Source organism: Podarcis tiliguerta (assembly GCF_965153285.1).
Source record: "Podarcis tiliguerta genome assembly, chromosome: 6".
NCBI lineage: Eukaryota > Metazoa > Chordata > Lepidosauria > Squamata > Lacertidae > Podarcis > Podarcis tiliguerta.
The window spans coordinates 15,442,099-15,469,003 of record NC_139539.1 but is presented as its reverse complement, the minus strand read 5'-3'; the positions used below and the strand labels follow the sequence as shown (position 1 = coordinate 15,469,003).

Below are 26,905 nucleotides of genomic sequence, written 5' to 3'. Positions count from 1 at the left end.
TGATAAGTCCTTTTGTGCTGAGGAATAGCATGGTAGTATCAACTCAACCTCAGGGATCTAGATTTCTGAAGGTCTAGTCCAGGCCATTTTCTTTCTGATCAGTGGAGAACAGCTTTTACCAAAGGCATCATGGGCTTTGAAGACACTCAAACTCAGGATGCAAGGGAGAAACGTGATAAGAGGAGGGCACGCTTGGCAGATCCACACTGTGATCAACTCCTGCCCGGAAACCAATGTCCCCACTGTGGAATGATATGTGGTTCCAGAATTGGCCTCCACAGTCACTTAAGGACTCATTGTTAAAACTGTGTTTATGGAAGACAATCTTACTTACTTACTTACTTACTTACTCGGCTAAGAAGAACGAAGAAAGAAGCCCTCATGGAGTCAAGCTCTCATAGACTTCTGTGCCAAAAAGTTTCCAAGTGTATACTTCCAGGCCCGTCTATGACCTTGCTGAGCTGAGAAGGTTGAATTGAAGCCAGTATAACCTCATGGAAGTTAGCAGCAGCATATAATTGGCTTTAGGTTGGTTTGTTTTTTTATTTTAAGAAACTCTTAAAAACTCAGCTTTTCTTTCAGCAGCTTACAGTAAGCAGTGAATCATGATGTAAAGTAGGGAATTCCAGTGTAATCGAATACTTTGGCATGCTTCATATCTTCCTGCTTTGCTCAGTGCCTCTAAACCTTTTCCAGGCAGGCCAGTGAGGCAGGTTGAGGCAGCCGTCCTGTCCACTGGAGCCTTTTTGTGATGCTGTGCTTAGTCCTACCTGTCGAAAAGCTTGCAGAAACTGGCCAAAATGAAGTATCTGAACCACCGCTGTCCCAGGTGGACTGGCATAGCCACCTCTCTCTCCCCTTGTCCCGGCAGATGGCTAGAAACATGCTGCTAGACAAACTGGAGGTCAGGAGGTTACACTGTGTAGTTGCTCTGTAGGATTCCCTACCACCACCAAAACTGATTAGAATAGTTTCTACAGCTCCGGCCACAGGATAGACTGTGACAGACTTATTGAGCATTGGGGCTAGCAGGTATTGCTGTTGTCTGCACACAACTGGATTTCGTGGTCTCCTGATCACAGACCTACTGGGAAATGGGAACTGCAATGGGAGGGCATCAACATGGTCCTGAGGGATACAGGAGTGTTGTCAATCAGGCTTAAGAGTAATTGTCCCATATTTAGGTTCAAATGGTAAGGTTTAATGCAATGGTGGGTTTGTCTGTCTGTATTACTGTCCAACAGTTATGGCCTTTTAAACCAGTACATTTTTAATCCAGTGTTTGCTAATAATCTGTCCTGCCCTGTGCAGCCAAGTTTTGTATATAATAGCATCCTTCACGTTGTTTCTGACATTTCATTGCAATGATAGTTTTGGTTTCTCATAAGTGTATAATCAAGGAGGTGTTGTGCACGTGTTTGCTCCTTGTAAATAGACATGATTAGAATGAATTTTTGCTTAAATGTAGAGGCTTAAATTTTGAAAGCAATCCAAGAAGCCTAGTCATGTCATAGTTGGATGAATGAGTCTCCTCAATTTCATGTGCCAATCTTCTCTGAAAACACTGCCATAGATGACACAGAAATAAAAGAACAATTAAGGAATGTTGTAGAAAGTTAAGTGCTAATCCACAAACTGCTTGACCTTCAGTAGTCACAGTGATAATATAGCAGTGATAATATTCCGAAATAATTGCCTGTCAATTGTGTTTAGGGCTGCACCGTGAATCAAAACATAGAGTCCTAATAAACATATTTGTACTTAAATTCTATATCCCAGTGATACTTGTTTGAAACAACTGAAAACCAGTTCTTATTTTCAAATAAATACAGTACCTTTGTTTTCAAGGCTTTAATATTTGTAGTTCCCGCACCCCTGATTGGCCTTAAAGAACAACCTGCACATTTGGTCCAAAAGAATGTGGACAGCAGTATCATATTCAGACATCAATACACCAAAGTATCTGAAATTCCTTCTTGGTTTCTTCTGCTCTATTGTTAAAACTGAAAACAGACCACAGATTACCCACAGAAGCAAGATGAGGTATAACAAATGAGGCCAAAGAGAGTTGGTTGCTAAGTTTCTGGTAGTTAATGTTTTGTTTTTTATTTAAAGCAGCAATTAGCTTTATTCCCCAGGTGTTCCTCCTCCTTTAAGTATATGCTGAGAGGTAACCTAGACCCAACACAGACTTGTTCAAAGCAAGAAATAATAATAACACATATAGTATTCTACATTTCTTTGATATGGCATATGTAACTTATGTGCATCAACCCTTTGCGTTGCCCTCAACATTCTAGCTACAAATGGGCTTTTTTTGACAGCTAAGTGTGGGTGTTGTGACTGTGGATCATAAGCTCCACCACAGACTTCATTACTTAATACAACAGAGGATAATTAAGTGTTCTTGTTTTATTCATTGCCTCCTTTGCACACACCAGGATTTAGATTAAAGTTCATTGTTGTGATCACTCAGCACTCCATTCCCCTCTTAGATTAAGTCACTTGACCCAGCTTGTGTCGTTTCGGTACTTCATGTCCCGTGACTTTTCCTTTATAGAATCTCCATCACCTGGATGGTAGGGACTATCCAAAAGTTGCTACAACTCCCAACAGCAAGTACGGATGGGAGTTGTAGTTTAGTAATACCTGGAGGACAAGAGTCTTCCCTCGCCTGATCTACAGCATTGGCTAAAAAAGTTGGTAGTATTTTTGAAGCTGTCTAAACCTGTATTCTAAAGGTTAGTCGGAATATTAGGTCTATAACCCAGGGAGTTTCACACTATTTCCTAAGAAATCCTGGGGTTTCTCAGAATCTTAACAAGAATTAAGAGTGGAAAGAGGTTTTTCCACATGACGGCTTGCTCACTGCTATCAGTCATACCTTAAAATGTGCAGCCTTAGGGCATGCCCTGTTTATGTGAAGTGACAATGCGATCCAACAAGTCTTGCTACTGCCCTGTGAATGGAGTGTGTATCACTGAGCACTTCCCAGAATGTTCTGCAACACAAGGCTTCTTTGGCAGGAAACTCTTAGCAACACTATAATAGGCAATCATCGCCCCACAATGTAGATCTTAATGAACAATGCTCATTCAAGTTGTAGTTTTCTCCATTTTTAAAAACAGGTATTGTCTCCCAAAGCAGCTCATATTGAGAGAGAGAAACAAGGTCCTGCCACCAGATGTATAAACTAAAAAGGCAAAGCATGCTAGGGAGAGTGAGTGGAGAGAAAAGTTCTTTGGGGCCAGATCAAAGTGGTGAGCATTTTTATCCAGTTTGGGCCAGGGTGACCTTCCCCTTGAAAAACAAATTGATGTTCCTTTTTTCATTAGTTGATAGAAAGGTGCCAGAATGTCCTTCCGTTTTCTTCATTCCTAGGCAAATGGCAGTTCATGCCAAATGTTATTTCAGACAAGGAACGGGGGTGGGGTGGGGGACAACAGCTCCTCCTTTGATTTGTGAATGGGACCATGTTGGTCTCCCGTTTGCCAAGATGCTATTTCTAGGAGGCAAGGGACACAACCTCCCAGTGGTCCTGAATTTCCTGGTTGATGACAGGGGCTAAACTGTGCTGTTGTCAGCTCTGTAGTGCCAGGGCTCTTTTTGTGGATGCAGTGTAAATATAGGAGCGGTGGACAGCCCAAAGAGCTCTGCATAAGCAACATATAGAATATTTCAGCATTTAGAGAAATGTAAGTCATTCATACTATGAAGAGACAAATTATATATATTTTTTTAAAGTTCTCTGAAAATTTAGAAATCAGAAGAAATCTGAGAAGGGATCTAATAATCACCTTCACCCTGCAGAGCTTTTGTTTTGCAATTGTTTTTCTCTGGAGTGCCTGTTTTCTTCATAGAAATAATCATAGACTCATAAAACTGGAAGGGACCACAAGGGTCATCTAGTCCAACCCCCTGCAATGCAAGAATCCTTTGCCCAACGTAGGGCTTGAACCCATGACATTGAGATTAAGGCTCATGCTTTACCAACTGAGCTATGCTCCCCATGTAGACTGGATTGTGTAAACAAAGTAGTCTGTGGCAGAGCCCTGAACGATAAATGGTCCTGCCTCAGTGGGTTTTGTGTAGGTGTATTATTGGATGGCTTTTTGATCCCATCCAATTCCAGTTATAATTTGAAATCCTAAATCTGAATATAGTGCTGTTTGCATTCCATGATTCTATCCAAGTGTAGAATCTGAGCAGGGCATGATGTGAAAATTGGCATCCTGAGAATCTCCACTTTTTCTTTTTTAAAGCAAATTTCTATCTTTATGGCTAAGAAGACTAACTTCAAAGTGTGTGTGTGGGGGGGTGAAACTTCAGCTGTCAGAGCTAGAGCAGATGATTTCAAATGATTGGGATAGTGTGTGGGTTGGTGAGAATCTGTTATAGATAAGATCATGACCTTTTCTTGATTAGCTTAAGCAAAATAACAGAACAATCCTTAATTGGGGTTTATTTTTTGGGATGGGAACAATGTACCACAACATATATTTTTTCACTTAAAAATAATCTTTATATATCTACAGAGTTTTGTGGATTTAATGGATAGATTAATTTATTAAGACTGACATGATCAATTAACTTTAATTGGATGATATTCTTGCCAACAATCCTATGCATGCTTAATGCATGCCTTGGAAGATAAGTCTTTTGCTAGGCAGCCAGTTCACTCAATCATGAGCTTTTGTCTTGGTTGGCTATATATTAGTATATATTATTATCTGCCCATAGTGAAACAAGCTTCTTCCTTAGAAATTCTGTTTATTCTGAGTTTCTTATTAAGCACTTTAACAAAATGTAGTAAGGCCCAGGCTAAATAACAAGCAATCTTAACAGCATTACAGCTGGGACTGTTGACATGTGATTTATAATGATGATTTATAATGATTTATAATGTACAATGGCAGATCCAGCTTATGGGAGCAGTGAGTGTGCAGTCCCATGGAAATTATAAATTCATGGAAAGTGCATAATGCAGAAAAAAGTCCCTTGAGGTGAGTGTTCCCAGGATAGCCTGAAGGGATTCTGTACCTATAGCTGCTTGTTGTGCAGAGTAATAAGCATTTTTCAAAATGTCACTAAGTCTACAGTGCTGTGAGAAGTGGTGGATGACATAAAGATTTCTGTGAAGGCAAAAATGTGCCCTGTCTTGAATAGGAGAAGGAAGGTCCATGTTACCTAGCTTTTATTTGTTCAGATAGCTGTTCTGCACCCGTTGTCCTCTTCTTGCTGAGAAATAAACTGAAAGATTTTAAGCATTATTTCAGGAGCAGGATAATAGTTCATGGATTGAATTTGATGGCTTTCTTTTTAACAACAAACAGAATCCCTACATAGTCTCTGGCTGTAGTGAGTTCCAAAATACAGCTCTCCATCTGGGTGTACAAAGATGGGGAACAGTCTGAAGGCACATGAGAATACCACTTCATTGGAGCAAGCAGCTCTGGGTCTAGCCAGTGCCTGTCTAGCCAGCTGCCTGAGAACCATGTGTACACTACATTGGGTTCCATGATGTTAAAATATAAATAATAAAGAGCATTGCCACAGAATTCTTGTCCAGGCTGCAATCTGATCATATACACACTTATTTGGAGGTATGTTCTGGGTTCTTTAGAACTCTCACAGAAGTGTGCAGAAGCCTGGAGCTGTGACAACCAGGAAGTTGTGATACTTTAGAAACGTGTGTAGGTATAGATGAGGGGTGGCCAATGTTTTGGGCTCCAGATGTTGTGGACTCCAACTTCAATTAGCCCTAGCTAGCAGGACCAGTGGTCAGGAATGACGACAGTTGTAGTCTAACAGATCTGGAGGACAACCAAGTTGTCTACCTCTGAGATGAATAGCTATGGGAATTTTGTGTGAAGATGTGTAGTATGCCCAAAAGATACCATATCAAGGACATCTGATCTTCTTTTCCTTCCTCCCTTCTCTCTTTTTCCTGATCTGTTGCTCATTTGTTTTAGACAACTGCAAATGCAGATTTCAAAGAACCAAGGTATTTTAATTTGGAGAATTTTTTTTTACAAAAGCAGGTTGAAATTGCAAGGACAGTGTTGAAGAACAAAGGGGAGATTGCAGTATTAAGCAGGGATGAATAAGACAGTGGTGGGATAAACCATTTCAAACAGATTCTTCTTTGCTGCCATGGTTTTCAGAAGCCTTATTCTCCTTTCTAGTCTCCTGTTTGTATGGTAGAATTGTATTTTAAAAATGCTTGTGTGTGAGATAGTTGTGAATGGTATGATGGGGAAGAGCGATAGCTTAATGGTTGAAGATGTTTTGTATGCAGAAGGTCTTGTGCTCTATCCTCAACATGTCTAGCTTAAAAGGATATCTGGCAACAAGACTGAAAAAAACAAAGAGCCACTAATAGTCAGCATAGATAATACTGGGTTACATGGATGACTAGTCTGTTGGTATAAAGTAGCTTTCAGAAATATTGTGGAAAAGATTACCTTTCTCACAAAGGATGAATAGTTTCAGCAGCTAAATGTTAGTATCCACATTCTTTCTTTATATTCTCTCTCTCTCTCTCTCTCTCTCTCTCTCTCTCTCCTATTGCATGAGGAACACCCTGCTCTTCTATTCTGCAGTCCTGGGTTCCATGCATCATCCTTAATGGCATGCTGGTGTTCATCACTACAACCTCATAAGATTAAGATTCCCCATCCAGTTGTTGCTGTGCCTTTTGAACCCAATCATTCCCAATGTTAGGGCCATAGCTCTGGAGTGTCATGGCTAAAATGGCCGCTGTTTCTTTAATGCGAATAAAGCTGGGTCAGCATGACTCAGCGGCTTGCAGCAGGTTGTATATATATAGTGAGAAATGTTAGTTTGGGCTGAGGCTGGTGTTTGGGTTGGTTGGTTGGTGCTGGTGTGTATAGTTATTCAGTCGTGTTTTGCACAAGGACTTTTTAAGAATAAAACTCTGCAAGGATATTCTCGTGGACTCTTTTTGTGCCGACAAGGAGACTGACAAGGAGATAAAGGGAGGTCAGAACCCTTTCCTTCTTTTTTTTGCTTTTTACAAACACTGACATGGAGTCCATGTCACATTGGATGCTGGGTGTTCTGGCATTCTTACTGGAGCTTCAAGGCCTCTTTCCAGCCCCTAAAAATTGCCTGCAGCCATCACCTGCATTAAGCCTGCTTTACCAGAACTGCCTGTTGGAATGCTTTTTTCCTTCATCACCTTCAGGCAGCTGGGTCGCGTTCTTGATGTGGTTGAACAACATTTTATCACGTATGAGATCTTTGCAGGTACCACCTCAGCCTCAATGACTGCTCCAGTTCTTGTACATTGTAATTATTTATATTTTGAAGGCTTGCACCCACCTTTTGATGGATTGGTCCTCGATATGGCATGCAACAGAACACAGTAACAGAGTGAACCCCCCCCCCACATACAACCCATACTCCTTAGCCTTTTCTTCTTCCAAAGATGCCCCGCAAGGCAGCAGAGGTTTAGGATAAGAGTTCTCCTTCTCCTAGATGGGCTACCTTCCCAGGTTGATGAGCCCCATCTATCCCTCACTTCCATCTACTACAGCGCATGCAAAAACTGCCTTCTGGATCGTTGAATCCACTACTAGTCTTATCTGCTCAATCTGCCAGAGCCTGTCTTTGCACACAGGGCAAGCCACTAACTCACCACTGAGGGTTTGAGGCTCATCAGCTACCCTCACCTGGTTTAGCCAGCCAGTTAAAGCCGTTTCCAGGGTGTGGCCACTGTCACATGCTGACAGCTTCTAGGAGCCACAGGTGAGAGCTGAGTGCAGGGTGGGGACCAAAGGTGGACAAGATACCCCAGAAAGAGCACAGCATGCCCCCCAGCAGAGGTAGTACCCCTCCCCTAACACCCCATACACTCAGCCTTATAGTGAACCTTGTTGATGATTGAACCTTGAACTTTCTCCATGTAAAGTAGGTGCTCTCCCACCAAGCTGAGCTATAGCCACTACAACTCATTGGCAGTGCCTGTCCAAAACCCAAATCAATGTGTTCCTATTGATACATCAAAATAATTTGAGAAGCAGAAGTTTATTAAATTGGTTCGTTGTAACTACATATTCTGTTGCTTATTTGCACCACTACCTCACTGTGATTTACCAAACATGAATGCTGTTGCTAGGCTGCAAGCTGAGGGCAAGGGCTGGGGCAGACTTTGGATTCATTTTGTAAATGCATTTTCACAAAAACAACTGAAGCATGAGTAGCATTGATGCGTATCAGTAGAAGGAAGGAAGCTCTGGATGAGGACAGCGCTTGTCCTATCTAATCTAATTATTGTACTTTGCTCAGAAGCTGTACCAGTTGCTAGGCTCTCTGAAGGGATGTAGTGACTCACCCTCTTAACAATTTTCCATTTCCCCCTCCCCCCAGTTTGCTGAATACACACACACACACACACACACACACACACACACACACACACACGGCCTTTATCTCACTGTAACTAGGCTATGGTTGAAACATCTCCCTCCATTAGTATTTTGAAAGAGAGAGAAGAACCAACTGTTTTTTCAACTTGCAAACACTTTCTTTGCGATGTGGGATGGAACCACTTCGTAGCAATTCCCATATTGGCCTGGTCTGCATGTCGCAATGAACCATAGTTAAAATAAACTATGATTTAATGTGATGGTTTAATGTGATGTGTGCACCAGGCTGTTGTGAATATAAAGTCAAAGCAAGCCATTTCTTTCCAGTGGTCACCAGCCAAGTAACTTGTTTATGAACCTGCTAGTAAACTGCTAGTGTATTGAGAAAGCGCAACACACTTAACTATTTCAAGGCAGGAAAACAAAACACGTCTGATGGAACCATATGTAGTTTGCTTCTGTACTATTTCCAGTGTCTCGCTTAGTTTCAGCCTAAAGATCAATGCGTTACAAAATGATATGTACATTGGAAACAAATGAAGACCCAGTTAAGGCTTCTGCAGAGCAGAGTTCACCTGTGAGCATCTTTGGATTTATTGTTGCTGATGTAGTAGTTAGATTGTTGAACCTGGGAGACCACTGGGTAGCCTTGAGCCAGTCACTGCCTTTCAGCCTAACCTACGCCCAGAGTGGTGGTGTGGGGATCAAATGAAGAGTGGGACAACCATGTTTGCCACCTTGAGCTCCTTGGTGAAAAAGGTGGAATAGAAATACTATTAATAAATGTACTTAATTAATTAGTTGCAGGTAAAACTAATGAAATGAAATCACAAAGACTTATGCAGGAGGTTTGAATGTAATCTTAAGCATTTTGTTTTGAAAAGAAGATTCATTTCATCTTATCATAATGCACACTTTTGCACAGGTTTCTCTCTGTTTATTATTTATTTACAGTATTTATAGCCTGCTCTTCATTGAGTGTTTTGAATCCCGGAGTAGGGAACAGAATAATAAAAATAATACACACAAAAATTACAAAATCATATAAAAAAGTCCAATAAACAAGTTAACAATTCTGTCACAAAGTAGACAAGCAGCAAAACAACGGCAAAAATTTAAATGTCACATTTAACCAAATGCCTAGGTAAAAAACAACAACAAATACAAGACGTTCAGACAAGAAATTTTTCCTCATTTGAGATGGTGCAATATTTGAATCTCTATACAGATATACTGAACTTGGTGATAACAGCTATTACATACGTGCTATGACTTTAAAAAGAAATTGTGCAAAGTCTTTTGTTATAAATGGAATTAATTTGTTGGCTGCCATGCATCATGCTGTTTCCTTTCACATAATCATATTGCTGTAACAGGCAGCTAGGATAATTAAGTGAACATTACAACCCTAGTAAACAGCAATGGATATGATAAGTTGCTTGCATTCTGTATAGTAGTCCATCTTGAATCGATAAGGTGCATACAGTAAAGCTGATCACACGTTTATGACATCAACTATTTTAAATCTCATTAAAGATTTGTTCTTTAAAAAAAATATTCACAACACTAGCAGTGCTGTCCAATACATGCCTACTTGGAAGTAATTAAGTTCAGTGTTTTGTTCAAGTATATTCTCTTCTTAACAGAGCAGTTGGCCCAAGCTAAATGTAGTCTGTTCTGATTTTTTAAATCAGTTCTTAAATCAAACTTTTGTGAATGGGAGGTTTTGATTCATACACTTGCATGCCACTGGGATCCACATTTGTTTCTCTTGATTTAGATAACAATTTACAGAATTTTTGAATTTTAACAAGAGGGCCGTAATAGCCATGGGTCACATGATCTCCTTGGAAGCCGTTGTGAGTGCTGCTGTTTCTTGTGGCTGGGATGAGAATCTTTGCTTTCATGTTATGTTTCTTTAGCTGTCTCAGTTGCCTTCATGAAGGCAATATGCTCAAAAGGCTCAGTAATTGGAAGGTGAAGGTGTTTATTCCTTGCTGCATTTCTTATTTTATTCTGTAACTGGGTTTCACAGTCCCTATAGCACCAACAAAAAGTGGCAAAAGGTAATTGGAATTGCTGGCCTATTGCTTGCCACATTCTTGCCAATGGTGCTGAATATCATATGTATGTACAGTACAATATCTGGTTCACTGATGTGCATCTTAGTTGCACTGGGTTTCTGGTGCTTGGTTCCTTTGGAAGGGATGTATCCATACATGGGTTTCCACCATTAAATAGCTCTTGGTAGGGGGATCCTTCATAGCACTCTGTTGCCTTCTTCCACATAAGTTAGTGGCTCCCACTGATAAAGTTTGGGGGCTACTGTTGGGGAAAACATAAAGGTGAAATGATCTCCCTTTCCCCTGACATTGGACAGGTCCCACTCAATTTTCCACCTATGCCTGTAACCTTTCTCCACTTACTACTTGGTTATTTCACTCACTACTTCTCAGTTGCAGCTCCTTTGTTCTTTCCTACAGAAGAGGCATTCATTTTTATAAGGGGGTGGAATCATGCAAAGCTGGGATCCTACCCCAGATTACCATTAAACGGCCTCGGTCCAGTATACCTGAAGGAGCGTCTCCACCCCCATCGTTCTGCCTGGACACTGAGGTCCAGCGCCGAGGGCCTTCTGGCGGTTCGCTCACTGTGAGAAGCCAAGTTACAGGGAACCAGGCAGAGGGCCTTCTCGGTAGTGGCACCTGCCCTGTGGAATGCCCTCCCACCAGATGTCAAAGAGAAGAACAACTACCAGACTTTTAGAAGACATCTGAAGGCAGCCCTGTTTAGGGAAGCTTTTAATGTTTAACAGACCACTATATTTTAATACTTGGTTGGAAGCCACCCAGATTGGCTGGGGAAACCCAGCCAGATGGGCGGGGTATAAATTATTATTATTATTTTTATTATTACACATCCAGTCACTAAATCCAGAAAATAAATACAGCCCATCACAATGATGGACACTTTGCTAGTGTCCTAACTAGTGTTTCAGTGGCTTTCCTTTGATTTTTCTCTGTTCTCGACCTTGATTCTAAAACTTAGCATTGTGGAGCTGTTCGACAGTGGAACAGACTCCCACAAGAGGTGGTGGACTCTCCTTCCTTGGAGCTTTTTAAGCAGGTTGGGTGGTCATCTGAGATGTTGAGATTCCTGCATTGCAGGGGGTTGGGCTAGATGACTCATGGGGTCCCTTTCAACTCTACAGTTCTATGATCTATCATCCAGTGCTGGCTCCCACAAGAAAGTCAGCATTATGGTCCCTTGCTTGAACACCCTTTTGAAAAGAGAAACATAACTGAAGCATTACAGTGGTTTGTTTAAAAAGCTAATTTCAAATTACTGATGCGCGTGAGAAAAATCCCCACCTGCAGTCACAGCTTTCTGCCAGTTTCTATAGCTTAAATCTAGTCAAAATATCAATTCCACCCCCCACCTTGAAGTAAGTGTGGTACGTCAGTGATTCTCTACAAGATATGAAGCATATAAGATTCATATGCTGATGTGTGTGGGTTTTTTTTTTAATGTTATCTTTTTAAAAAAATACTTGAGAGAGCAAGGGACATGGGGGTTAGTTTCCCAAATAAATAGCGGAGCAGATGACTGGTCCTGAGGTTAGAGGTTATTTAAAATAAACTCCACTGCTAAAGAAAATTCTCGTGGTTGTGGGAAAATGTTTAATGGCTTGTTCTGATGACTTTCTGCTTAAGCTGCTGGTCAAAGCAGTAGGAGGGAGGCCTGGCTACTTTTTCACTGTGGTGGTGGGACCTTCATTTGGCTGCTGCCCAGTAGACTTGGTGTCACCCCCACTAGCTGGCTGGTAACAGTGAGACCTTTTTGAAGCCGTGAAAGAAACCCAGTAGAACAGTATGTTGCTACGGTCTGCTTTTCTGTGGCTTAGATTCTCTACCTATAAAAGAGGAACAAGCCTCGCTATTGTATACATAGCTGAAGGCATTCATAACTCCTAAAGCCTTCCGTGTTCAACTGGAAAGGAGCATTTGTCAAAGCGCAAAATGATGGCATGCTTCTAAGAAACCTTGGAATTCACTGTAATGGGATTTCTCGGTCTCTGGTTTCCTTGTGGAGGTAGAACATAAGACACTTTCCCTTTTATGCTATTTTGGCTGCTGAATATATATGTTCTGTTGTAACTAACAGCTAATCTAGGCCGTTGACCTGGATCCTTATGGTGAATGTAGCAGTTGTTTCTGGGATGGTGAGGGGAAAGGGAGCATGTCTGAGAAAAACTACCGAACAACCTTATCAGCTTGTTGAGCAGAGGTAGGAATTGGGCTCTGTTGGCTTTGCTCTGTAGCTTTCAGGGAACAAGGGTTTTCACTGCAAACTAGGACTAGCAGTGGAGTCCTGCAAACAAAAAGCTCTATTCCCAAAGTCAGTGTTTTATGATTGCATAGAGATGTTGGGTGAGGCGCATCCTTCCTGTGGCTGCTTTTTATTTTTCTAGATCCTGTTTATGAGCACTCTGTTAAGTGGCTGAAAGCAAAATGTTTCTCTGGCATATATTCCTTTTTGCCCGTCATTACAGCAGTGATCATGTGCAGCGTTAGTAGAAATTATCTGGCTCCTTTCTCTCATCCTACACCATGTGTATAAAACGGCTTTGCAGTTCAGCTTTCAGCAGTTCCCAATAAATATAATTTGCATGTTCAGCTTGCAAGTCTGAATTAGGGCTGAGGTGGATAGGAAGGTAGATCTAAAAGGGACAAGTGTTTGCTTCCATTGACACAAGACTTGGTTCATACCTAAAATGAAGCCTGTCTCTGTGAAAGCAGGCCTCATCATAGGATTTTTTTTCACTTATAAGCAAGTTTTTGTGAAACACTTATAGCTATAATGGGGTTAAAATGTTTGAGTAATCTTTTTTTCTGAGCCTTCTGTGTTAAATAATGTCTTTTTAGGCTCATTTCCAAACTTTTCATCTTCTGCTTAAAATATAAGGACAATAAAGCTAGCAGTCAGCTAGCTTCAGCGGAATGAGATGGCAGAATAGACTTGCAACACTTGAGATTGCAGGTGACAGAGGATTTAACAATTTTTGAACACAGGCCTATATCCAGCACAGAGTTAAGCATGCTTAAACAGTGGGCCGAAGGGGGGAAAGCCGGGTGGTGGTAGTTAGAAATACATTGTTACAGATTTAGAATTAGTGAATGTTAGAAATTAGTAAAGCGGTGGAATGTAGATAATATTTGGAGTATTGAAGGGAAGATGCCGGGCCAGCGGGGAAAAATATAGGCTGAGCTTCCTTTCCAGGCCAGGGTCTCACCTCGGATATTTATTTATTTTTATCTGTTAAATTTATACACCGCCTCCATTAAAAAATCTCAGGGCAGTTCACAGAATAGAGGCCATGAGCATGACAAAAGGTGTTGATGGCTCATCACAGAGAAATCCAGAGGTTCCCAAGGTTACGCTGAGCAAGGGTGTGGGTTACAGGGAAAATGTCACCTTTTAAAACTAGGCTTGGCAAACAGGCAGAAGGGGAGGAATTGCTTGGCAAGAGGTGTTTGGGGAACAAGGAGGAGGAAGTAGGGAGAACTCAGTGTGGGTGCTTTGGCAGGCTGGCACAGAGGCATAGAGATGTCTTGGAATCAGATGCGGCACTGCTGTGGGGAGGAGTTCCTTCTTGGGATGTATTGCTCTGACCTCTCTCCAAAGTAGAGCCAGGTGTAAATATGCGTTGATAAACCATATTTATTAAAGACATGACAGTCTCTGCTGTGTGTTGATTCCCAGCGGAAACATGACCCTGGGTAAGCAGCCAGAACCCCCTAGAATCTCGCTGCTGCTCGGCAGGTTCTGGGGATGGCACACAACCTTTGCAACAATATGACTTGATGAGATTCGTTCATAGCTGGTAAGGCTTTACTCAGTGGCTTGTGAGCAGTCAGTTATGGAGCACATGCACCACCTGCATTGCTAGAGCATTTTATTATATAAAATTCAGAGAGGTAAAACATTAAAGTGTGGAAATAAACTGTTTTTCAGTGCTTCAAAAATAATCTCCCTTTCTCTTACAAGTGAAACAATAGGTCACTTTTCACACACTTTTATTAACAGTAAAAAAAAATTGTTTTGTGACCTTTGGGCCTTGTATCTCACCTTTGGGCCTTCTGTTGACCATCCCTGTTCTAACATGTTCATCTTAAATTAAAACAACAACAAGCATTCAGATACAAATCTCTGTCCTGAAAACCACAAGCACACACGCAAACAAAAACAGATCCATGCATTTAGTACAGGGGTTTTTTTTTACCTGACATTAGAAAACTTGCAGCCATCACACAGTTATAATTAAATTTGGTTTCAAAATCTTAGGCAATAATTAATTTAATAGTTTATAAAATTACCTTCTCCCTGTAAGCCTTCTTGTAAACTTTCAGTTCAAAACATATATAATGTCTGGCATTCAATTGAAATAATTGAATGTCTTTGTTCAGTGCCATCTGTTCCTTCACTGCCACTTTCTTTTCAGTAAACGGGCTTAATTCTTCCTTCCGTCTGAATCAAGGCATATGGTGCACTGAATTTCAGCTTTTACCACAGATTCTTCACTTAGTTGCAGGATGGTGGTAGACTGTATATGTACTGGTTGCTTCTCTAGTTAATGTGCAACTTGATTTTTTGAGGAGTGGGGGCAAATTCAGGGCAGTCCTAATCCCTTGAGCAGCGCTGCTGGATGGGGTGCAAATTTGTCAGGGAGAGCCTCTGCTGCTGTGGAGGTCCCTGCTGTGTGCCTTCCAGAAGCTACCGCTGGTGGTGGTGCTTGTATTGAAATACTGCTGAACATTTAAAATTTTTGTTCCTTGATTTTCATCAAAGGAATATTTAATTGAACACAGTGTTGATTCACATTGCTGCCCTATTTCGGGATGGTGATAGTAGTCTGGAGAAATCAGTATTGGTAAAGTCACTGGATTCAGAACACATTGTCTCTTCTTTCTGTTAAAAGATGCTTTCCGTTTTTACGCCCTCAGATATAGAACATGCTACTGTATTGCACAGATTCCATAACTGATATGTGCTTTGGAATGTATACTTTTTCCTCTTCTTTTTCTTTTGTTCTTCTTTGTCCTCCAAATATTTGCAATGCTTATTTCAGTTGTTCTGCTTCACGTTGAAATGTATGTTCTTGCAAATACCAGTGTGCTTCCAGTGGGACTTCAGCCTGCTGGAGTACCTTACGCCTATAATGCCTCTCCATGCATTCCATCACAAGTGGATAGGTTGCCGGCTCAAATTTGTTGGCGAACAAGTAGGGAGATTCATGGATCCACTTTAAGTCCCCAAGACCATACACACAAATGTCTCTGACATAATGGCCTGCAAAAGTGAAATAGCAAATTGACAACCCCAGATTGCATGCAACACAGAAAGGGAAATATGTGGTGGACATTTTACATTAGAGGTGGGGAAAGGCAGTTCTCTGTTGTTTAAGCAAGGTCCCACTAAACCAGGCATAGGCAAACTCGGCCCTCCAGATGTTTTGGGACTACAATTCCCATCATCCCTGACCACTGGTCCTGTTAGCTATGGATGATGGGAGTTGTAGTGCCAAAACATCTGGAGGGCCGAGTTTGCCTTATGGCTGCACTAAACCCTAGGATTCCTTTTTTTTTTTTTAACCACATTTGCTTTTGATCCTGCACAAATACTATCTCTCTGAACATGATCAACAAAGGATGGGACTTCTTAGACGTGCAGTATCCATCATAAATGCATCCAGATCTGTTTCAAAATTAATGCAGATCTTTAAGGAATAAATGAACCCTTTTTCTTATTCACAAACCATGTGTTTCTTAGGGGCAAGCTAAATAAGTTTGGTACTGTATTAAGGTTAGTTTGTCAGATTAGGAATGGGACCCAGGTTAAAATCCCCACCCAGCCATGAAGCTCACTTGAGGTGAGTTGTGATGATAAACTGAGGGGGTGATGATCGTGTATGCTACCCTGAGCGCCATCACTGAAAGCTGGGGGATATAAATAAACACATTGCTGTAAAATTGCTACTGGATTCTCAGCCCATTATATCTGTTCCTACATACGTCAGTGCATGTTGCTTTTTAAAAAATGCTTTGTGAATGAATATTGAGGTACGTATTGGAAACCAATTACAGGAAAGGAGTTACAGTTATCCAGTAGAAGCAACTCATCCCTTCACCGGCTGTAGTTTTATCAGCTCTGTTGCTGTACAGCCTCCATTTCCTCAGTGGGGAGTCTGCTGCTCAACTTGCAGGTTTCCAAATGCATGGAAGTTGTGCTTTCTTTGTGTTTGGCAGATGGCTGTCCCAGGGGATGTGTGCTGTGTGCAGTTTATTATATTTACCTTTGCAACCGTTGTGGCTTTTCCCTTCTTGATCTTTCCACTTGATAGCACGTATGTTTCCTTCCCACTGTGCATCTGGTGTTGCACCTGGAGCATCTAACAACCAAATTGAAAGCAACATTAGCTGTTATTTTGTTTGAATTCATAGGCCACCTCTCAGTATTGTTACTCCCAAGGGGTGGCTAGCAATCCCGAGCTTTTCTGGACTGGGGGTTCCTCTTCTATTTGCAGTTCCAATATTTCCTCATCCCATGAGATACACTAAATATTCAGCAATCATAGCTCTCTTTAGAAAAGCACTGCGTTTTGTTCTGAAAGGTGGTGGTAGTGCAGGAGTCCTTCATCGCTATGTCAAAATTCAGTGATGCAAGTCCCAACATCTGGAGAGGCCTCTGAAAAATGATGCCCAATATGAACTTGCATGGCTCAGGGGTGCCAATTATTCTCCATTAGAGCACCACATGTTCCAGAAAGATGTGATCGTGCCTGATGTAGGGAGAGTGCTTCAGCATAGGACTGTGGCATAACACCCTTTATAATTCCCCATTGCTTGCAAGGAGCAGCCTGCCAGGAGCTCTCTAAGGAAAAGAAGGAAAGGGAGCTTAGAAGGCTGTAGATACTACTAGAATGAATTCTACTGACTCTGCTATTCCTGGCAGGCAGATAGGAGATGCTGTTGAGAGAGCTTGCATGAGTGAGACCTTTAATTCCAGTCTCCAGTCTCATGCTCATACTTCTAAATCTACGACTGCAGACCCTCATATGGGACAATTCCACCAACCTAGAAAGGGGGTGTCCCACTTAACCAAGGTTTGGGCCTCCCCATTTAGCCTGTGAGCAGTTTTGTCAAAGGCCATGCCCATACGTTCTACACCCGTTGGCCTATGTGACACCAGATGTGTAGCAGGTAAAGAATACAACTAGATTGACAGAGGGTTTATGGGCACCACCAGTCAGCTGACACCCAGTACTTGCATAGTGCTGGGTGTGGTGCTTTGCAAGCCTCAACACTCAGTTGATAAGCCTTTAGGAGATAGAATTTATTTTCAAACCACATGGGCAAAAAATTGGTTGCCTGCCACCATTGTGCTGAAACTTGGCCTATCATCTGGATCTAGTTCCTCCTTATTCCTGTTATAAACATTGCCTAGAACACCTAGTATTGTAACAGTTTGTGGAATTGGTAGACCCTATATCAATACCGAGTGGTTTTACGGTGTTGTTTTTCTGTTTAAAGGTAGAAGAGGCCTGGTTTCTTTTTTTAAAATATACATTCAGATAGGACCTAAGGATTGAAAAAAAAATCTGCTTTTCCTGCCTATAGTTTTTTATAAAAACAAAAAACACAAGAACAACAACGAATGGGTTGGGTGGAGTCAGGAAAAGCCCCTTAAAAATCCAGATTTTTTTTTTTTCATTTCGTACCTGGCAAGTTGACATCACATTTCAGTGTTGAAAACTGTTGGTTTAATATTTGCTCAATACTGAAAGGGTCAAATGATGGGGAAGTAGCTTAGGGAAGCTGAACTCACTGGCTCCTGGATTTGAATATTCAAGACTTGGAAACAGTGTTCAGTATAAATAGCTGCTTACCTGGTAGGCGGTTGAGGGTGACCCAGTAGTGCTCATCCGGACTATAGGTATCCCTTGACCATTCAAGCAAATCTCTTGCACGTGTATCAGTCAGTATAAACTCTACAAATTCTCTTGTGAGTACATAGTAGGCACCCCCAAAATAAATAGTCAAATTATGGGGAGGTTCACTTTTCACATTCTTCGTGGGATACACATAAGATTTTTCTGAATGCACATATTCTTTGTAACTCACATGTGTCCGGTATTTCATATGAGGCGGTTGAACAATTCCTGGGGTCATATTTTTACCATTCCATTTGCTTTTGATGTACTGCATAAGTTCCTTATTAGTTTTGATGGGATAATCCTGGCCACAAAGATTAATAACATAATTCCATTGATTTTTTGAATGAATCAAGTCCTTCATACAGTTGATATCAGCTTGTAATCTGGAAAATCCTGCATAGACAACATTCTCTGTCCTCGAAGCGATAAAAATATTTTCAAAGCAGTTAACCAGGGTTTGCACAGCCGACTTGTAATCCTTTGATGATTTTTTGTCAATGTGTATACAGTAAACATTCTGAGGCACATAAATGGCTCTGAGTAATTTTATAAACATGTCCAGCTCCTTGTGAATGGTGATGATGTACGCGAAGGAGAAGTTGCCTTCTTCTTCTGACAGAGGACTTGTAATGAAGTGGAGTCTCTTCTGAAGTGTCGAGCAGTTGCAAGGCGTCTGTATGCAGGTAGACATTTCTTGCCTGCGGATAACCTGCTGGCACAAGTGGCCAATTTGAGGAGCAGCATCTTTCCCATCAAAGAGGGCCGAGCAAAGCTCATCGGGGTAATCGCCACACTCTGCTAATTCTGGGAGGAATTTTTGCTCATCGCCTTCCTTGGGGATTGTATTCCTTACGTAGACGAAAGCACAGATGATAATGCAACCCACGATGCATATAAAAAAGCCTGATTTTGCTGTCTCAAGTAGGTTCATCTTTTGCACTCCAGTTGTTTTGTTCTTACCATTGTTCAGTGAAACAGCGTTCAGTTGTACCTGTGAGGGGGAGAAAGGAAAATTAGTGTTTCGTTACCTTCGCCCTGGTGATGTGTTCATTCTGTTAGAGGCAACCAGGATTGAACTTGTGGTGAAAATTTTGTTTCCTGAAAGACAGGCTTAATTGTGGCTTAAGCTTCTGCAGTTGGCTGTAGGTTTTTGTTGAAGCAATTTTCAGTTTTTGTTCCTGGTAAAACCAGACATGATGGTGGCAGGTGTGGTTTTTATCAAGTCCATTCTATTGATATCAGCTCAGCAATTCTGCAGTTTCTTTAGGCTGAATATACCTTGTTCCTGGAAGGGTGAAGACAGGGTTTAATTCTGAGAAAAAATGCAATGTCTAATCTTTTAAAACCAGGATCCAAAGAGCTATTTAGTTGCATCTAGCTCTTTTAATTTGTTAATTATTATTTTTTTGTATCCACACCCCCTCCCCGCCTGCCCTTTGTGCAATTGCTTTTGCAACTTCCCTGGGTTTACCGTTCAGTATTTTGAGGGGCGGGAGCATAGTTGCTGGCTTGAGAGACACAATGCAAAGTCCTGTTGCTTATGTGGGTCTAGATGAACAATTGTCTGGATCCTGGCAGTGATTTTTAGCATGCATGCTATCATATATATCAGACATGTCCAACCCTTCGATCGCAGGGGTGTTCCTGGTCGATCGCGGGACTAATTAACCCCCCCAAAAAAGCTCAACAACTTTGGTTAGTACCCCAAAAAGCTCGAAAACCCTTGGCAATAACAATGGGTATATCACTGCCAGGTTTTTTTATACTGGGAGTAGATCGCAGTCTCTTGAAAGTTGGATGTGCCTGATATGTATGATTCACTATCCCTTTACTTAAATGGGTTTTTCTCCAAGAAGAGTAGGGATCTTCTGTTCTAGTAATACAACCAATACATTACCACTTTTACAGCAATTTGTCACTGCAGAAAAGGCCACACTGTTGCCACTGTTGTAACAAAGTTTAAATTAAAACACTTTTATTATTGAATGCATTTTATAAAATGAAAGTGTTTAACACACTTCAGTGTTCTCCTAGGTAAAACATTCTAACCGTAGCAACATTGTTTTGCCTTGCTGTACTATGTAAGTTTGATGCTTCCAGACCTATTTCAGCAAAATTGTTTACTATTTCACATGTTTACCTTTCTGAATGTGGTCTTACACAAACTTGACTTCGTTGTCACATCCTATGCCTCTCAGCACAGTGGTCTGTTTTCTTGCAGCTCAGAAGTCAAGTCTCTGTCCTTGAACTCTTAGATGCTGGATATATGCAGTACTAGAGGGGAAAAAATATTTAGCAGAAGGAGCAGTCCATTGAAATGCTTTGTGACCCTAAATAGGTGGTCAGGCAGTATGGATTTCACCATGTTTTTTCAGGTTTGAAAACTTTATTCAGTAGAAATAATGCCAATATGTGGAATCAAAAATATCATGTGGTTGCTGTTTTGTCCAGCACTGATGATAATTTGAGTTCCTCCTATCTGATCAACAGCCAGCACAGCAAAATCTTTAGATTATATTTTTTTATTTAGCTGGTGTTGTGTTGGCTTTTTTTTGGTAATATCTAAGCTTTAGTTTTAATCTCAACCTGCATACATATTCTGACTGCAAGCTTTCAAGGGACAACATGCAAAACAAAAACGAAACACATTCTGAAGGCACTCGCAGAAGAAATGCAGCTCGTTTCCCTTACCCGTCTATCCTGGTCTTCAAGTCAGAAGAGTGTCCTTTCCCCCGATTCATTGTGCTGATGAAATCCTTTCTGTGTAGTGCTAGATGGAAGATGCATCCATTTTGCTGCTTACTCCTGTCTCTGCCTTAGTCACACTGCTCTTCTGCGGTGCTGCCTGTGCGGGCCTAAGGAAAACATCAGGAATAGTAGTCCCAGCAGAATAGCGTTTGCTTGGAGGCTCAGAGGGGATTGGCTTACTGTGTAAACATGCACATGGAAGCAGTCCGGCGTATTCTTAATGCAAGCCTCATGCGTCCGCTGAATCTGCAAAGGTTCAGTTCTCGCATCAGGTTCTGGATGATGTGAGGAAGGGGGAGGGAGAAGGGGGAGGAGGGAGCCTTTGAAAGGTGGGCGCAAAGTTTTCTCAGCAAAACAGAATCACGCTTGCTCTGCGATTGCAGTCTGCTGCCAAGTGACTAACAGAGCCAAGAATAGATTAGCATAATGGACATTATGTACCCTGTTGTGAGGGTTACGAGTGTGTTTAAGGGGTGTTACAGTAGGGAAGCTCTGGCTGTGCCACAAAGCCAGAAAGGCTGTGCTACGGTGCATGAGCAATTTTTTAAAAAAGGGAGCTGAAAATTGCTCTGGATTAGGCAGACCTACGGCTGATGTTGTAACAACACTGCCACCGGGAAGTGCGTGAGCAGAGCGTTGGGGGTCAGCAAGTCCCTACAGTTCACTAAAGGCTTTAAAAGCCTCTGCACATGTAAACATCACTGGAAAGAAATTTGCATCCTTAAGATCCACCCTGCCTACCGAGACAGACTGAAGCCACTTGCATTTGGAACTGACATTTCCCTGCTCTAAGAGGCTAGGTAGGAGGAGAGCCAGCAGCGGCTGTATTCAAGGTCAAGCTGTGGCAGGACACACAAAATGTGACTCCAGACACGTTTGACAGGAAGTGTCACCAGGACATCACGCTACAGCATTTCACAGATGGAAAGAGGGATGTTAAACGCAGTATAAGGAGTCTCTCTAGGAGTATATTGCATTTTAAAACGGGGTTTCAGAGGTTTTAGGGGGTTTTGAATGTCTTATGTAGATTTTTCAATTTCATTGTGGGACAATGACAATAAAAATATTGTATTGTATTGTTCTTCCCTGCTTGCCATGCCACTGTTTCGAACACAAAGTATTACTGCCCGAGCAACAGCATCAAAAACAGATTGCTGAAGACTCTTCTCCACCTGCCGGTGTCTCTGTTCTGCAGATATTTCAAAGTTAAGGTTTTGTTCTTTTGAGTAGACATGCTAGGAAAGCAACATTGTCCTAATAATATTTCATCAGCAATTCAGAATGAAGCAAAAGAGGAAACGGCCCTAGCAGCACTGATGCTTTAGTGTTAGTACGTTTGGGTTGACGTGCATTTGCACTAGAATTTTTTTCTGAGGCTGCATGTTGTGACAGTTTTCTGAGGCTGCCATGGTTTGACATTGTGTATCCTGCCATAGTTTTCCTGGCCCTCCTCATAAGCTCCTCCTTCTTTTTATGTTCCTCTTTGAGTGGCTTTTCCTGATTGTCTCACACCCATTATATATCCAGTCGTTGATCATTGCAGGTAAAGGCTTCCTGCAGGTACCATCTTATCAGGTGGTCTCCACACAATATAGGAATCAGGCCTTTAGTATGGTGGTACCAACCCTTTGGGAATTCCCTCCGGTTAAATATTAGGTGCCCTCACTGTTATCTTTTCAGTACCTACAGAAGACTCTCCTCTTTCGACAAGTCTTTTTAGTAGAGACCTTTTCTAGTATTGCAATTGTTTTTAGATATTTTAGTTGTTTTGTCGCTTGTGCGTTTGCCACCCTGGACTCTTTAGGGAGGATATAAAGGCAATTAATAATGCCATTTAGTTTTTCTTTACAAGTGATTTCAGTGCACCTTAAAGTGCACCAAATTTATTACAACGTAGCTTTCATGGACCACCACAGACAGAAGTCCATGCAAGCTAATATCATAATAAATGTGTTAGGCTTATAAAAGTGCTATTCAGACTAGACCCTCTGAAATCATTGCACAAATACTCTGAGTATAACTTAGTTGCATAAATCTTTATGTATACAAAGGAAGCTCTTGTTTTTGCTGTAATGCTCTTAACACAGTTAACACAGAATTTTAAACCGTCTAATTGATAAAGAGGATGATTCCTGTGCTGGATCCAAAGAGGAGGGGCAACAGAAACAGGATGGCTCTGGATAGTTATTTAACTTCTAGAAACTTAATGAAACAATGCATACAAAATTAAAGGTATCCCTGAAATCATAAGCACCCCTTGAAAAATAGAGACAACATTTCACCAACAATAGATGTAAGGTGGTGGAGGGATTATCTATCAGATTTCACCTAGAGCAGGCACGTCCAACTTCCAAGAGACTGTGATCTACTCCCACTATAAAAAAAAACTGGCAGTGATCTACCCATCAAAGTTGTTGAGCTATTTGGGGGGAGGATGAGCCAAAGTTGCTGAGCTTTTCTTTTGGGGAGGCCATCGGTGTCCCAAGAACATCCAGGATCGACCAGAGACACCCCGTGATTGACTGGTAGATCGTGATCGACCTGTTGGACGCCCCTGACCTAGAGTTTTGCAATATCCACCATCTTTACTCTGTTTTTCAATCTCTGATTATCATGTTGTAGAAACTTCACTACAATCAAAGAGCATTTTCCTTTTTTTATATATAACATTTGAGTATACAATTGAAGCATATTTTGAGACTTCCTTTTCCTTATTAGCTATTTAGAGGGATTCGTGGGCCGAATCTCATAGGATAATAGAACGACACCTGTGTTCAGTTTGTGCCGCAAAGGCACAACAGAGCTGCTGACGGGATTGAAGCAGATAGAGGTACTTGGAAGTAAACCTTTACAGACCCTGAGTAAAGTACAGCCATTCCTTTCTTACTAACTGCTGCAAGCTTGAGAAAAGTTATTTTGTAATGGTGATGTGTGTATTAATGTTTAATGAGGAGGGGGCCAAAGCTCAGTGGTCAAGTCTGTGCACTGTATGCTGTCAGTCACTGGTTCATTCATCAGTGCCTTCACTTTAGGGTTTCAGATAACTACTTCAACTGTTTTTGAAGAGCTACTGTTTTTGTAAACACTACTGTGCTAGATGGAAGCTGTTGTGAGACTCATACAATCTGTAGCTCTGTCAATGATAGATCTTCACCATATCCAGATTTCCTTTTCTGCTTCTTAAAGTATGCATTATGAGTCTCGGGATTAGTTCTCACATTGCGTTTTCCCTAAATACATTGTGTGAAATTTCATGTGTAGATTGTCACTTGCCTTTTCTTGCCTATAGTTCACAGCATGTACACAGTGGCTCAGTTCAGACATAATGCCAAACCATGGTTTGGTGCATAGTCTCTCACACAGGGGCTCCCATTTCAATAGGTTTTTTTTAAAACAACAACACAAAAACACAAAACCATCTTTGGCCAGTGTTATGTCAAATTATGATAGTACCTCACCTCCAAATCAGTTTGCAATAAATAAAATAAAATAAAATTTTAAGTTTGCATTTGCAAATCATAGTTTGGGAGCACTTAATGTGGTTCAAATGTTCTAGTATGTAGAAATTTTTACTGGAATACTTGTAAACTTTTAAAGATAGCAGCATGTACTTACTTGTGTTGTTTGCATTTAAGAAAAAAGTAAAGGTATTGAAAACTGTTGACACAAAATTAGGAACCCAAAGAATTGTGGTTGATGCGCAGACTCACATACTTGCTAGAAATAATCACTTGAAAAGCATTAATTACAACTTGGAAACTGCCACAGTTCCTCCTATTTTATTTGCAGTTAGGTACCTATTCATTGTTACTAGTGAACATACAAAACTGATTATTTGTCCACAGAAAAATAAAACACGAATTTCCCCCCAGGAAATTTTCCACCCCATATCACATGCCCACAGATGTGGTCCTAAGTTGCCAAACCATAGTTCATCATTTCATCTGAGCCCATGTTAGGTGCATTGAGAAACCATGGCTTGTGGCAAGTTCCCAGCATCCGTGTAGACAATAAAAGACATGTGCTGAAGATTTCATACTGTTTGCTCCATGCGAAGTGGCACTAACACTGCGCCATGGTTCTGGAATAGCTCAGGGTGAGCAACCTTTTAATGTCCAGTGCTCAAAAATCCTGCATATTTTGTAGAACACATAGCATAGCCATAGCTTCATGAATAAGATAAACTGCCTTGTCCACAAAACATAAATCATAAAGCTTGGATAGACCAGAAGGGCATCGGGTCTAGCTGTCTGTCCCAAGACAGTATCTTCCACACATCAGTTTCCTCCACAAATTAAACCACATGCTTGAGAGAGCCGCACACCACAGAGGAAGACTTGCTGCCAGATTCAGGCTGGAGTTTGTTGGGTGGGGGGAGTTAAAAGCAACAGTAATGTGGTGGTCTGAATGGCCTAACCCTGGGGCATATCGTTTGATTGCTCCTTCCTGCAGTGTAAGCAAAACAGACCACCACCTTCTCCTTCCCTAAAAGATGTTTAAGAATAGGAGCCGTGGGTGAGCTCTCGGAATTCAACAGAACCTGAACACACTTAACCAGTACAAGTGATGGCCACTTTTATTGTCCCTTTCTTTCATTTTTCAGATGAAATCTTTTCTCTTTTTAAAATCAGAAACTGCAGTGAAATATTACTGCCAACTAGAAACCAACAGCTGTAACGCTATACTGTATATGTAACACTAGATAGTTAGTCTGTTTTGCCTTGTTCAACATGTTTATTCGCAAACAAGGATTAACTGTTTAAAATTGTGTTCCAAAAATGCTAATCTCAGGAGTTAGAGGAGGTGACTGACATGGGATTGTTTATGGTAGGGGTGAAATTGGCTGACTCACAAGGATTTCGATTTTTAAGTGAACCAAAAGAGCCCGTTCTCCAGTTTTAGTTGTTTGGTTTTAGCTCAATACCTACTAAGAAAGAGATTGGCACATTTATTCAAGAAAATGCTTTGGCTGAAAATAAATGGGTAATAGACAGGTGTGAATCTCCACCCCCCTCCCCCGGTAAAATTCTATATATGTCTACTCAGAAGTAAGTCCTGTTAAGTTCAAGAGTAAGCAAATATTGGATTGCGCTGTAAGTGACCCTGATTTTGAAGCAGGTTGTAATTTAATTTTTTTAAAAAAACACCATAAAGTTAAGAAATAATAAACTCACCCTCTGCTGGAAAAGGCAGACTGTTTGCAGCCAAATTTGAGAAATGAGAGAGAAAATTCTCAGGATCCATTGCCCTTCAGGCAGATTCAGACTTCCCTTTCCCATGCGGTCCTTCCCTTTCTCATGTGGAGACCTTCCATCACATGAAAGTAGTTAATAATTAACGTGGAATGTTTGTATTTTAAGATTAGTTTTCCTTAACCACTTAAGTCCCGTGTTTTTGGATTCAGCAGCAATAATGTTCTGGATGACATAATTAAAAATAGCTTCTGTTTTTCTGGATTTTGTTGTTGTTGTTGTTGTTCAGACAGCCTTTTAAGGCAGTGAAACCAGTCTTTTTAAATGAGATCTGTAGATAAAGCATTGCTGTTGATTATAAATAGTCTTGGTATGGCTTTAACCTCTAGGCTGCTAGCAGAGTACAGTGAACAATGTGAAAAAAATCTTTTGCTTTTCTTTTTCTTTTTTTAACTCTCCGGTTGCTGAAACTTTCCACTTGATGACAGGCATGTGAGAGGAGTGTAAGGATTTTTTGCCTACCAGGGAGGAGTGAAGAAATAATGAATCAGGCTGAGGAATCTGGCTTTGTGCCTTCCTCC

The 26,905-nt window shown here is 41.1% G+C and overlaps 2 protein-coding genes across 7 annotated transcripts in view; one reads left to right on the top strand and one right to left on the bottom strand.

The window, feature by feature from the left end:
• Positions 1–26,905, top strand: part of RTF2 (replication termination factor 2) — a 58,879-nt gene that overhangs the window by 11,951 nt on the left and 20,023 nt on the right. The window lies entirely within an intron of this gene.
• Positions 434–26,905, bottom strand: LOC310680363 (beta-1,3-galactosyl-O-glycosyl-glycoprotein beta-1,6-N-acetylglucosaminyltransferase 7-like). 6 transcript variants are annotated; one of them, XR_014512731.1, is made up of 6 exons: positions 26,307–26,905; positions 21,076–21,239; positions 20,525–20,658; positions 18,337–19,375; positions 16,017–17,321; positions 10,881–15,885 (listed from the first exon to the last, which is right to left on the bottom strand). XR_014512731.1 is itself a non-coding variant. In XM_083447005.1 (6 exons), the coding sequence occupies exons 4-6, from the start codon at positions 19,313–19,315 to the stop codon at positions 15,511–15,513; spliced, it is 1,305 nt and encodes a 434-aa protein (XP_083303131.1). In that variant the 5' UTR covers positions 19,316–19,375; positions 20,525–20,658; positions 21,076–21,239; positions 26,307–26,692; the 3' UTR covers positions 10,881–15,510. The 6 variants fall into 6 exon arrangements, 3 of the variants coding, with proteins under 3 accessions (XP_083303133.1, XP_083303131.1, XP_083303132.1); XR_014512732.1 differs by having other exon boundaries at positions 10,881–15,740; positions 16,744–17,321; XM_083447005.1 differs by having other exon boundaries at positions 10,881–15,740; positions 16,744–16,839; positions 26,307–26,692.